At 38.6% G+C, this 14406-nt stretch overlaps 2 protein-coding genes across 2 annotated transcripts in view; one reads left to right on the forward strand and one right to left on the reverse strand.

Moving 5' to 3' along the window:
- LOC112631006 (putative dimethylaniline monooxygenase [N-oxide-forming] 6) overlaps nt 1–14406 on the reverse strand; it is a 19567-nt gene continuing 5161 nt past the window's right edge. The window contains exons 4-8 of the mRNA XM_025395521.1: nt 13474–13616; nt 11600–11799; nt 9120–9475; nt 7159–7231; nt 1–343 (exon numbers count right to left, since the gene is read on the reverse strand). Of these exons, the coding sequence (XP_025251306.1) occupies nt 1–343; nt 7159–7231; nt 9120–9475; nt 11600–11799; nt 13474–13616 (1115 nt within the window). The remainder of the gene's footprint in view (nt 344–7158; nt 7232–9119; nt 9476–11599; nt 11800–13473; nt 13617–14406) is intronic.
- Nucleotides 12642–14406, forward strand: part of FMO3 (flavin containing monooxygenase 3) — a 24368-nt gene continuing 22603 nt past the window's right edge. The window contains exon 1 of the mRNA XM_025396742.1: nt 12642–12646. The gene's annotated coding sequence lies outside the window, so the exon portion shown is untranslated. The remainder of the gene's footprint in view (nt 12647–14406) is intronic.

The following is a 14406-nucleotide window of genomic DNA, read 5'->3' on the forward strand; positions in this document are numbered from 1 at the left end:
TTAATAAAATGTAAGTGTAGCAGCCAGAAGGAGTAATGGGAATGAAAGCATTTTAAGCAAATTGTAAAAGGGGTGGGGTCGCTGAGCTTCACTGACAACTCTTGTTCTGGTTGGCTTCACTGTCCGGTTCCATTGGGTCAGGATGGCATTTCTGGCCCCATCCCACTTCCCTGGTCCCATCAGTCGAAACTGATATGGGCTGCAAGGGCCAAAGTACACCTCCAGGGCCAGGCGGGGATCTGTCAGGAAGAGCCATGGTATGTTAGGCTTGGCCCCTATGAAAGAGCCCAGCTCATCCATATATGTGATGTAATCTGTCTGCAAAGTCTGGCTCTGGCCAAACCTGAGGAAAGAAGAGAACATACTGCAATAAGTGTTACAGTTGCAAATAAGAGCATTAATTTCTTATGTTTTCTTTCAGAAAAATAATATTTTAAATGGCAATTCCATTTATGCCCCCCTTTTCTACAAAATTGAATTTATTGCTTTTTCTTTGGCTAAGTGAGCTGCTTTTCTTCTCCTTCCTAATCTCTATCTGAGTTTGATATAATGTTGGACTTTTGCCTTTGGCCATGTGGCATGGAGTAAACTGACCCTCTGGTTTAAGGAGACCAATTAACTTAGTTTACTCATTAACATATTATTCTTTATAATACATTGCTTAGAATCTGCCCCAGTGTTATACTTTCAGATTAGTTTGTTTAAAAGTGGGATCATGGATGGTTTTAATGCTTCTATAATCTAATAATATAAATTATTTCATACTAAAGAAAACAAAAAATATTTTACTGCAAAATATATACTTCCTCGAAAGATTTTGAGATGGCCATTCATAAGGCCTGCAGACAGAAACAGCCCTGAAAAGCTGCCTTTGTGAAGGAGATTTTTATCTGTGGGGAAAATAAAGGGAAGTAAACAGAAGATGGAAACTAGATTTCTCAGAGGCCTCCCTTGCCCACTCTAGGAAATATTAACTCGCAGGAGAGAGAGACTGAGAGTCAGGCACTGCTGAATGTCTGACAGAGAAACTTTCATCATAGGCTACTGACTCTGAGAGCTGCTCTCTGTGAGGTTTCATCTGCAGAACAGGACAGCCTTTGTTTGACATGCTTTCCTCCCTTCAGTCTCCTATATCCTGTGAAGTTACCTCTGAAATAACCTTTAAAAATATCATGACTGTGAAAAAAATGTAATCACTCCATCTTTCTTCTAATCTCCAAGTTTCTGTTATTCATTCCTGAGCATAGGCCAAGCTAACTATGGGAGAAATTTAGTTTATAGTTTAACTTTGAAACAAAGATGGTAACAGCCCTTTCCCGAAACAAACCCCCTCCTTGCTTGGGGGTCAGACTGCTTTTGTAGAACTAACAAATTAGCCACAAGGTAAGAAATTAGGGCTCAGGAGTCATGCAGTCAGAAGTCTCCAATTGCTCCTGTGGATAACATCACCATTGTACAACCTAAGATTGGTGTTCAAGATATTTTTCAGACCCTGCATTCTGATGGGCCAGCTGGCACTACTCGGACTGGCAAACTGGTTCATCTTGTCATGTGGTCTCCTCCCAGGAAGACCAGAAGACAAGCTTTGACTCCCTATGGTTTCATCCCTGATCCAACCAATCAACATTCCCCATTCCCTAGCCCCGGACTACCAAACTATCCTTAAAAAAAACCTAGCCTCTGAATTTTCATGGAGGCTGATTTGAGTAGTAATAAACTCCTGTCCTTCTGTTTAGCTGGCCAGACCCCAAAAGAGAGTTCTTGGACCTCTCACAAGAAGGAATTCAGGGCCAGTCCGTAAAGTCAAAGCAAGTTTATTAAGAAAGTAAAGAAATAAAAGAATGGCTACTTCATAGGCAGAGCAGTGGCATGGGCTGCTCAACTGAGTATGCTTATAGTTACTTCTTGATTACATTTTAAACAAGGGGTGGATTATTCATGAGTTTTCCAGGAAAGAAATGGGCAGTTCCCAGAATTGAGGGTTCCTCCACTTTGTAGACTAGATAGGGTAACTTCCTGATATCGCCATGGCATTTGTAAACTGTCATGGTGCTGGTGGGAGTGTCTTCTAACATGCTAATTCATTAGAATCAGCATATAATAAGTAGTGAGGATGACCAGAGGTCACTTTTTTCATCATCTTGGTTATGGTGGGTTTTGGCCAGCTTCATTACTGAATCATGTTTTATCAGCAAGGTCTTTGTGACCTGAATCTTGTGCTGCCCTCCTATCTCGTCCTGTGACTAAGAATGCTAACCTCCTGGGAATGCAGCCTAGGGGTCTCAGCCTCATTTTACCCAACCCCTATTCAAGATGGAGTCACTCTGGTTCAAATGCCTCTGACAGCTGTGTGTTTATTAAACTCTCCCTATTGGAAAAACCTGCTGTTCTCAGTGCATCAGCTTTTCTGGGCAGTGAGCAAGATGAATCTGTTGGGTGATTACACCTCCCTCAAAGCACAGAGAAACTTGGTCTGGGCTGCTGTTCTTTGGACTCATTAATTTCCTCTGAAAAATCATTTACTTTTACACTTCCATCTCCCCTATCCCCAGTGAAGAGAATATTTAAACGTGAACGAACTGGCCCTCCTTTGAGTTCATGTTTTCTAAGGCTCTTATGCACACATGTGCACATAACAAATCTGTTATGTTTTTCTCTTGTAACCTGTCTTTTGTTATAGGGGTGTTGGCCATTACCTTTTATGACAGAAAAGAGATCACCCCCTTTCTGCCTCTATAGTTCTTTTAGTTGGAACATGGCCTAATTTGCTTTTTGAAACTCTGAAGAGCAGCTTATCATTTAAGCAATAAGATGAATATTTTAACCTGTTTCCTCATCTTTATTCCTACTGGGCTCTAAAGGAAAAGGTATCAAGCTGCATGAATTGTTAGCACATAAAAGTGCCCAGCTCTGAGAGGTGTTCTGTGAACTGGATGAAGTTGAGCAGAGGAGGTTTTGTTGAATCTGAGGATTCCATTTCTTTTCTTCTCTAGGCCCTGAGTGGGTGACTACATTGTGGCATTCAATGTGAGAGAAGAAAAATAGCTCAGAGTAGTCTGCGCTATGTGTGGTATGCAAAATTTATCAAGCTCAGATAGCCAGGCGTATGGGACTTGTCATGCTGCCCTCTACCAATGCCTGGGGGCAATTGTTAAAAGGCATTTTGATTCCTGACTAGCTGTCTCACCCGTCATCTTCATGTTCCTGGAATTTGTGATACAAAGAACAGTGTATAGCCAATCAATAGCTTATATAATTTTAATGTAAGTTCTTGGTAAACAACTTAGAAGTTGACTCTTGTTTTTCCTTTAAAAACCTACTTGTAACTGCTGCTAATGGAGTGTATATTCAGGGCAATTTGACTCTGTGCTCCTGGGTTGCAGTCCTCAAACTTGGACCAAACCAGTTCTTTTTATATTAAATTTGTCTCCGTGTTTTCCTTTAGGTTGACATATCAACGCCATGTTAAATGTTTGAAAAAGTAAAGAAACTTCCTATATTCAGTTGACTTTGGAAGAACTCAGGGGTTAGGGGCATTGAGCCCTCTTGCAGTCAAAAATCCATGTGTAACTTTTGACTCCCCAAATGCTTAACTCTTATTAACCTACTGTGGACTGGAAGCCTTACCAATAACACAAACAGTTGGTTAACACATATTTTGTATATCATATGTATTAAATACTATTCTTACAATAAAGTAAGCTGGAGAAAAGAAAATATTATTAAGAAAATTATGAGGAAGAAAAAATATGTTTACTATTCATTAAGTGGAAGTGGCTTATAAACATCTTCATCCTCATCATCTTTATGTTGAGTAGGCTGAGGAGGAGGAGGAGAAACAGAAGGGGTTGGTCTTGCTGTTTTAGGGGTGGCAGAAGTGGAAGAGATGAAGGAGGTAGAATTGGGGGCAGGAGAGGCAGACACTTTGGTATAATTATGGAAATACATTATAATTTCCGTCTGACTTTTGCTTTTTTATTTCTATAAAGATTTTCTATATAGTAGTAATCCTTCCTCTATCATTTGCTTTAGTTTCAGTGCCTGTATCATAGAAGGGTCTATGTTATAAAAGAAGTCAAAAGCAGTCTTGAATAACTGGAACCCGTCTGCCAGATTGTCTAATGTCAATTTATTTCTGGCATGGCTTTTTCTATGTCGTCTTTCTCATATGGCACTGCTTTGGAAGCACTCATCTCCATCAAGTCATCTTTTAGTTCCTCTAGTGTGGAATTAAAAGTGTCTATTAGTGGTGTCTATTACCTCTTGAATTTCTCCATGATCCATATCTTGAAACCCTTCATCCTCGCCTTTTTATTTTGCCATATCCACAATCTTTTTCAAGATTGGCTCTGTTGTAAATCCTCTGAAGTCATATATAACATCTGGACATAGTTTTCTCCAGGATAAATATGTTGTTTTAGGATTGATGGCTTTCATGGCTTTTTCTGTAACAATTAGGACATCTTCGATGGTATAATCCTTCCAGACTTTCATGATGTTCTCTCTATTGGGGTTATCTTCCACAGCATTGACAATCTTTTCCATAGAGTACGGTATGTGATGAGCCTTAAAGATCCATATGACTCCCTGATATAAGGGCTGAATTAGAATGTTGTGTTTGGGGGAAATTAGACCACTTAGATGCCTTCGATGTTGAACGCATGGGGTTCTGGGTGGTCAGGGGCATTGTCTATATCAAAAAAAAACTTTAAAAGGCAGTCTCTTATTGGCAAGGACTTTCTGACTTCAGGGACAAAGCATTGACGGAGCTAATCCAGAAAAAGGGTCTTGTATAACCAAAAGAGAGGAAGCTGATATTCATCTTTTCCCTTCAAGGCTTGAGGGGGTAGCTTCATAGATAGGGGTTGTCCTGATCATAAATCTGACTGCATTTGCACAAAACAGTAGTTAGCTTATTATTTCCCTCCCTAATCCTGGTGCTCACTTCTCCTCCTTATTAATAAATGGCCTTTGTGGCTTGCTTTTTTTTTTTTTTCCCCAGAATAGGGCACTTTTGTCTGCATTAAAAATCTGTTCAGGCAGATATCCTTCCTCCTCAATGATTTTCATAATGGCATCTGGGAATTCATCTCCTCCTTCTTGGTTGTTAGGAAGCATGTCTCCTGTTATCTTGACATTTTTTAAGCCAAAGCTCTTTCTTTTTTTTTTTTTTTTGAGACAGAGTCTCGCTCTGTCGCCCAGGCTGGAGTGCAGTGGCCGAATCTCGGCTCACTACAAGCTCCGCCTCCCGGGTTTACGCCATTCTCCTGCCTCAGCCTCCCGAGTAGCTGAGACTACAGGCGCCCGCCACCTCGCCCGGCTAGTTTTTTGTATTTTTTAGTAGAGACGGGGTTTCACCGTGTTAGCCAGGATGGTCTCGATCTCCTGACTTCGTGATCTTCCCGTCTCGGCCTCCCAAAGTGCTGGGATTACAGGCTTGAGTCACCGCGCCCGGCCAGCTCTTTCTAATATAATCAAATCATCCTTTGCTGGCATTAAATTTTCCAGCTTTAGATCCTTCACCTTCCTTTTGCTTTGTCATATAATGACTTCACTTTTTCTCAAATTATATTAGAAGCTATATGTATACTTTCTTATAGCAATCCTGAACCCACATAAAAAGCCGCATTTTCAATACAAAATAAAAATATATTTTACAAAAAGTGCAAGATGTCATGACTGCTGGCATAGCTGCACTAGATTCATTTATCCTGAAATGGTGGGTAACTATAGCTGCAGAAATCAATGTATAGTATATATTAAGCAACTCAATTTTTTTCTTATAATGTCATAACTTTCCTCTGCTTCTTGGGAGCACTTCCAACATCATTAATGACACTTCATATGGAGCCCATGGTGTTATTAAAGGCTTAAGGTATTGCACTAAATGTGATAAAAATATGTGAGAACCTTGAGAGATCACTTTTTACTGTGATGCAGAATTTACTGGAGATATGAGCTGCTCAGGTGAAAATAATTAATGTCACACAGAATTTTAAGTAGATACTCAAAACACTTGAGCTCACTGCAATACCAACAGGAGGTGGCTACAAAATTATTATACTAGTACATCATGTACTACCATTAATTTTATGCAATTATGACAATATTGCATCTTTGTTTGTTTACATTTCTCTTGGCTATGAATGGTACCATGTATAGTCTGTTAGAGTTTGTATGCATTAAGTTTTGATAAATTTTAATTTTTTAACAATAGATTTGTGTATATTTCATGGTAGTAAATGATGAAACAGACTAGTATCTACATATATTTTATACATGCCATCTTTTTTTAATTTATTCAATATTTCTAGGCTACACAATTCATCTTCGAGTTTTTTAAATTGCTGCAAATCTCCAAAAAATTGCAATTTTTTTTTTTCCCAAGATGGAGTCTCACTCTGTCACCTAGGCTAGAGTGCAGTGGTGTGATCTCAGCTCACTGCAACCTCCACCTCCCTGATTCAAGTAATTCCCCTGCCTCAGCCTCCTGAGTAGCTGGGATTATAGATGCACGCCACCGTGCCCAGCTAATTTTTTTTTGGTATTTTTAGTAGAGACAGGGTTTTACCATGTTGGCCAGACTGGTCTCGAACTCCTGACCTCAGGGAATCTGCCTGCCTCAGCCTCCCAAAGTGTTGGGATTACAGGCGCAAGCCACCGTGCCCAGCCTGCCATATGTTAATTGAAAAAAATTCATGTATAAGTGGACCCATATAATTCAAATCTGTGTTGTTCAAAGGTCAACTGTAGTCATTTATAGAGTCATTTCTTAACCTCAGCACTATTGACATTTTGAGCCAGATAATTATTTGTTTTGGTGGACTGTGCTCTGCATTGTTGGATGGTTAGCAGAATCCCTGTTATCTACCCATAAGATGCTGGTAGCATGCCCTCTCCACTCACAATGACCAAAAGTGTCTCCAGATTTTGCCATATGTCCTCTGGAGGGCAAAATTATCACTGATAGAAAACCTCTATTCTTGAGTTACACAAAAGAAGTGTAATGACTGTTTACTCTCTAAATATTGTTTGATTACTACACGTGTTCGAAAAATGTAAACTCTGACTAATGACAATATTTAGAGCATATAAATGTTTTTCTGCATATAAAGGCACATTTTAGGACTTGCTCTATTAGCAAGTACAATTGCTTACCACTTGAGTTTTTTCCCCATTTTCTCATCAATGTCATCCATCATTTCATTCATAGTTGGCAGGGTACATGAGTCTAGAAAAGAAATGAAGAGAAAAATATTGAAAAACACAAAGACATCAGAAATGCATAATGACATATGATGGAATTCATTTGGTTTTTATAAACTGTATTCCTGAAAATTTTTGTATCAAGAGGAGCTGTCTTTGATATTTTTAGCAAAATACCAGTTCATAGAAACAAAGACCTGAAAAGTTAATGGACCTTCTTTGGGAATGGCAAAGCTGGCCTGTAGTGAGATAGTGACAGTAGAGACAGTCGTAGCTTCAAGTCACTCAGTCTCTTATTTCTGTAACGTTATGGAGGACCTAATCCTCAACATATGTGCTCAGTACACTTCATGCATATAATAGCTTAATAATTTCTTCCTTTTTTGTTTTTCTATATCTTCTTCCTAAAACTTCTCTGAAGAAAGTATCTGGTAAAACAGTTTCCTTTAAGGTTTCTGGCATTTTAAAATGAGAAAATGGAAGGAAGCATAGGATTTTAAACATCTTCTGCAGCTATTTAAAGTGTTTTAAGGGGCAGTAGACACTTTTTAGCTTTTTGCAAATTTCACTACATCAATGCAACTTCTTTTAACTGATGATGGTAACTTATTTGCCTTTGTAACAATGGATGAAAGTTGCTCTAAGATTTGCAATGCATGAACACTTCCCAGTCATCGTTAGGCTCTTATGTCAGCCTGGTAGTACCCTATGATTGATATTGGCTGGACACTCTGCTAGAAAGTACGAGGCCAGATTTTTCTTCTGCTTCATTTGTTGTTGTGTCCTAAATGCCAGGTTAGAGTCTAACACATAGCAGGTGTTCAGTAAATATTTGTGGAATAAATAAATGATACCATTTGCTTCATGAAAATGTCCTAGGTTTATGAACTGTATCCAGTCTTCTCATAATACCTCAGGCTCTTGGCATTGTTGTGCCTTTCAAAGGAAAAAGGCAATGGAAGTATTTTGCAGGGAGCACGTTTACAAAATATTTAATGATGGGGTTTATTTAAATAATGGTATTTCATGGTATATGTGAAATAGAAATTTATCCACAAAAATTTTAGATAATAGATATATATTCCATGATTGTTATGTTTTACTAATTACCAATAGTGTAAGTTTTTATAGATTAGTTATGTTGGGTAAGTTATACCTATATTGTTCAATATTTTGGAGAATACTTGAGTAAAAGAACATTTTTAGTAATAATGATAATAATAGTATGACTGGAGTAAATTAAATCAATATATTTGAGACATTGCCTTTCTCCATGTAATCCTCATATTCTTGATTTCCTCACATAAGCCTATTGTAGTCCCTGGAGACCATGAGGTCTAGAGTAGAGGGAGGGAAGAAGAAGATTGTCACGAGAATCAGAGTGGCCTGACTTTGTTATTCTGACAGAAGTTGACACCAGTGAGGTTTCTGGCATACCTCCAACACTCACCAGGGCCCTTCCAACCTTCATAATGTAGCCTGACATTGCAGTTATCCTCTGCTAGTTTTTTCTTGCTTAAAATCTTGCAAAGTCCTTCTAAATCCCTATGAGAAGTTTAAGCTCTTTAACATGACTTATAAACCTGTATTTCTTGCCACTCCCTGCCTCTGCTTTATATTCCCTTCCCACCAAAATGTTTCTGGATCCTTACACATTTCATGCTTTTCCTCACCTTTATGACTTCCTGCATGCTGTTTGCTCTGTGTAAAATAACTCACTGTCCAACTCCTCTCGCTAGAATCCCCCAAATTTCCCTATTATGGCATCCTCCACAACCTGTTTTAAGCTCCGAGAGGTCAAGGAACATGATTGTCTTGTTCTCTTTGTATCCCTAGCACAGTGCTTTGCATATAGCACATGTTCAATAAATGTTCATTGATAAAATGAATGAAAGATAGAATGGCCCACCTACTTGCAAATACTTTAGCAGCCCAGCGGGCTTGCAGGTCTGCTGTGGGGATGGCAGCTCCAAGGGACTGAACCAAGCCAATCACAGCTAAGGTTGGCTTCTCCATTAGTGGGGGAAAGATGCCTTTAAACAAGGTGACCTCGTTGTTTCTGCTTTTTATGATGGTCTCATCAAGGAAGGGGTAGGAATAATCATAGCCTGTTGCAAAGATGACAGAGTCGATAGCCTCAAACACGGTCCCATCCTCAAACACAGCTGAGGTTTCTGTGAACTCCTTCACACTGGGCTTGATGGACACAAGGCCACACAGGATGCGGGATGGGAGCTCATCATTGAACACAGGCTCTTTTCTCAGGGAACTACAGAAATGAGAGGCAAACATCCTTGCTGTAAATAGCTCATTTCCAAGACATACCTGCAATAGCCCATAACATTGAAATGACATCGAGCAGTTAAACATCAGCATGAGTGCTATTGAACTCTCTTCTCTCATGGCAATTCTTTTCCTAAATGAAAATAAAACTAATTTACAGACATAAAGTGGTTAAGAATGCCAACTCTGGAAGCAAATGGCCCAGGTTCATAACCTAGCTCCATCTCTTACTAGTTGTTACTTTTCTATATTTGTTTCTTTATGTGTAAAATTGGGGATGGTGATGGAATCTTCCTCATAGGTTGTTGTGAAAATTAAATGACCAATTATCCTTAAAGTACTTAAAACAGTTCCTGGTACATGCAAGCACTGTTGTTATAAGTGCACTATTATCATAACTTTAAGGTCTTGCTTACATGGGGGAAGTCAAACTTGCAGTGGTGGGAAGTTTTATTGCCATGTTTGGTTTTCTTTCATCAGCTGTGTCCACAAAAAAGTATAACAACGTTGATATTGCATTTTAGTTGCCAAAATTCTAGGAATAATATTTTTCAGGATGATATATTTCATTTTGATTTAAGTTTCCTTTGAGATTCTGGAATTTCCTGCAAGTATCTCAGACACAAACTTTGCAAATCCTGAAATGTGTCTCTACTTCCATATCATTTGCTGTCTATCTAATCCTGCAACCTCTTCTTTTACCTTACGAGGTAGCAAAACATAGATCGCAATGAAACCTGTTTTTTCTCCCCCTTTCTCCCTCCAGAAACTTTGGGTAATTGGAATCCTTTCCAAAGGAAACTTAGTTTTTGGAATGAATGAATCTCCAAAACTATGTTTTAATTGTAAAAATGGAAAGGCCAAAATATAATTTATAGATACTCTTACAAGATAAAAAAATCTTAACCAGCTCAAGCTATGGGACTTATATTAAGCATAATTTTTAAAAACTTTTATTTTAGGTTTGGGGGTCCATGGTTTGTTATATAAGTAAACTGTGTGTCACAGGGGTTTGGTGTACAGATAATTTCGTCGCCTGGGTAGTAAGCATAGTACCTGATAAGTATTTTTTCGAATCCTCTCCCTCCTCCCACCCTCTACCCTCAAGCAGGCCCCAGTGTTAAATGCACAAAATCAACATTTTATTTTAGAGTTATAGCAGTCTGCATGACTTGGTAGAATCAGTGCTTTGGATTGACAGTTTAGCTCCTAAATCTGGCATTTGTTCTTTTGATTTGCAGTTCCTCCTTTTTCTTAACCTTTCTCTAAACACAATGAAACTTTTGGCTAGCATGGGCCAGGAGATAAAATTTGTCAGTTCTTTCTTTTCTTATCAACTTAAATATTCTTTTTTTCTATTGATATGCTGGTTCTTCTGCCTGGAGTAACCTTCCTAATTAGTAAGTGTTGGGCCTTGTCTCTATAAAGAAGTAAATAAATGACCTGACTAATCTTACAGGCCATGTTAGTTCTGTGACTCTCCATTGCTTTACGTGTTCCATGCTTCCTGACGGTTCTGCAAAAATGTCAACATTTCGGGGTGGAAGAAGTGTGCACTTCTGTTTTGAGATGTCCTACTTGCTGAGACAAGTTGATTAACACTGTTTTGTTATTTGCTCCTTTGAAGCACATTAAAAAATTTGAGACTAAGAAGAACCAATTTTTAAAGCTTTATCATTTACAAAGCAATTTTTATATTTTTGTATTATTGAATACCACAACCATCTTGAGAAGCAGGTATTATTATTGATATCCCCTTTCACCCATAAGCATGGACAAGATATTCTTCCAAAAAACCAATTTAAGTTTGTTCAGCCCTCAAAGTTCTATGTGTTAGCTTGTAGCTACCACAAATGAATCATGCATGGCAGGGTGATTTATCTGTCAGCATTATCTCCATTTTAGGTTTTTCTATATCCTTTCTGTACTGGACTAATTTCAATAAGGTTTCCAAGCCATGTATGGTCTCTGGGTATATCCTGTCACCTGTGAAACCTTTAGTTTAATGTTACTAGGCTCAATGAGACAACAAAAGTAAGTTCTAGAGAGAATAAATTCACTTAAATGAGTGCCCCCCTTTTTTGAAAAAAAAAATTCTATTTTTAAGTACCCGTTTAAAGGCATCAGGCCATAGTTCTCATGCTTAAACCACGTGTTCATCTTCTGGACATATAACCAGTCAGAGACGAATGAAGGAAGGACATTCTGGAGAAAAGATGCAAAGCGGGTAATGTACACCATATCCCAAAGATAGCCATCATCCCAGACCCGACTCATGACCCAGGAACCACTTCTGGTACTGATAATGACCTGGTGGGGAAAGGCAACACAGATTTCAGTATCACTCTGTAAGAAATAAGCAAACACAACACACTTCTTTGGGCACTTCCATGCATTTTCCTCAATATCCAAGTAGGAACACTTTTAAAAGGTGGGTCTAAATAAATTGATTAGCAACCATAAAAAAGAATGAGTTCATGTCCTTTGCAGACACATAGATGAAGTTATAAAAACCATAATCCTCAGCAAACTAACACAGGAACAGAAAACCAAACACCGCATGTTCTTACTCATAAGTGGGAGTTGAACAATGAGAACACATAGACACAGGGAGGGGAACAACACACACTGGGGCCTGTCGGGGGAGTGGGGGGCCAGGGGAGGGAGAGCATTAAGACAAATACCTAATGCATGCGGGGCTTAAACTCTGGATGAAGGATTGATAGACACAGCAAACCACCATGGCATATGCATACCTATGCATGGTCTGTACGTGTATCCCAGAACTTAAAATAAAAAAAAAATTTTTAAGTCTAAAATTTAAACTAGTAGAGACAGGACTCTCTCACCACCCCTGAGGGCTGGTGTGTAGTTGTTGAAAGGATTAGAACCATACCTCTAAGAGCAATAGGGCTCTGTGTTCAACTGTGATGGTTTAATCTTCACATACTCATAGACTAACATGGCAAGTCTGGCATTCTGTTCTCTGTCCCTGGTTGTCTTTTCCAGTTCTCCCTATACACATACCCCAAGGACTTCTCCTGAGCAACCCAAACCATGGCAACCGCCTCAGCCCTGAGGCAAGTCTGGCTGCTTATCTATTTTACCATCTTTGCAAAATAGACTTTAACTTTGTGATAACTGAAGGAAATTTTTAGTTTAAAAAATTTAGGTTTTATTTATATCCATTTAAGAATTTATTTATTGAGAGCCTATTTTCTTAAAAATATGTTGTTTCTTTAGGGTCTATCGGTGATACATGATTCAGCTTGGAGTCCTCTGGGAAGTCTTCCTTGACCTTATCCAGGCTAAGTTAGATTCTCTTTTCCCTGTGTTGCTATTGCCACACCTAATTCTACTGGAAGACTCACTGCCTCCTTTGGTAATAGTCTGTGTGTACCTGCGAACCTCATCTCCATCCATTGACTCTTCCTTGAAGTCAGGAACTAGCTTAACTTATTTATGCATTTATTTTTAGTTTTTCATAGTTCTGACACATAGTAAGCATAGTAGGTGCCCAATATTTGTTAAGCACCTGCTGTTAATTGAATTAATGTTAGTAAATACCAAATCATGCATATCTTTCAGAACTTCAGGGTGGTAAACACAGTGCTTTTTGCATGATAGGTTATAATTAATACTGTTAAATAAATAAAGATTAAGTCTGACCAGGAACTAGTCGATTTGGAGGTGATCAGAATATAAAATGAAAACAAGAAATATACACATACACACTCACCTATACATACACACACTCATGCACTTATCTTTGGATTCAATGGAATGTACTTCCTTACTAGCATGGGCCACATTACCTGGCTTCACATGGAGGATGTCTCAAGTCCTCCTTGATTTAAAGGGCCACATACAAAAAGTGGATCTCTTGTGATGTGACATGTAAGTACCATCCTTAGTGCCTTGGCTGCTGACTTAGTAGCACAGCCCTACCTTAGGTTTATTTCCCAAAACCTTTATGTCATGTACCTGTGTAGCCAGACAGCTGAGCTCAACAGCAATATCAGATCCCGAATTCCCCAGACCGATCACGAGGACCCTCTTCCCCTTGAAGGCTTCTGGATTCTTATAATCCCAGCTATGGAGGTAGTTGCCTCGAAACCGATCCAGGCCTAAGTGGAACATGGTGAGTGGTTTGAACTGATTTTCAGAAATTATGAAGATGTTTTCTTTGTGTCTTTTTAAACCTATTATCGGTTTTAATTAAAAAATTCCCCAGTTGAAGTGTATTTATCCATTTAGCATTTTTTGACATTAAGCCCCCTAAAACTTACTTTTAGTGTCTTAAAAAGTCTTAAGGCACGAGAATTTATGTTTCGATAATAATAATATTTATTGAGTTAACTCTGTGGGCTAGGTCCTCTGCTAAATGCTTTACATGTTTAAGCCATTTGATCTTGATAACATCCCTGCATGGTAGGCTATTGTCCCTATTTTAAAAGATGAGGAAATTGAGACAAGTTAAGTGGTAAGGAACTAGTGGAATAATAAGTTGAACCCAGGTGTTCTGATCCCATGCTCATAAACATTAAATATACAGCCTGTTAACATTAAGAATTTTAATCTTATTTTCCTTCTGAACCTTCACTCTTTAATTTGCCTTGGCCTACAGACATCATACCTAGATATGGGAACTCTAATATCTTAGAGTAGACAGTGTTCCTGTGGCATGGAAGGCACCTATGTTGTATTTATTTGAGGTTTGCCACTTTTGGATGGTAACGGAGTGTGCTGCTATACACACACCCATGCATGTACCCACACACAAATCACCGAGATTTCTAAAGTTTATTTGCAAATTGTGGATGAAGATGAAATTAGAAACTTAGGAGTCTCCTATAAATAACATAAGCCATTTGGCAGTTGGACTCCTTTTTTTGAATGTAACTGTGCTCGGAGATC

Source organism: Theropithecus gelada, chromosome 9 (genome assembly GCF_003255815.1).
Source record: "Theropithecus gelada isolate Dixy chromosome 9, Tgel_1.0, whole genome shotgun sequence".
In the NCBI taxonomy this organism is placed as follows: Eukaryota; Metazoa; Chordata; class Mammalia; order Primates; family Cercopithecidae; genus Theropithecus; species Theropithecus gelada.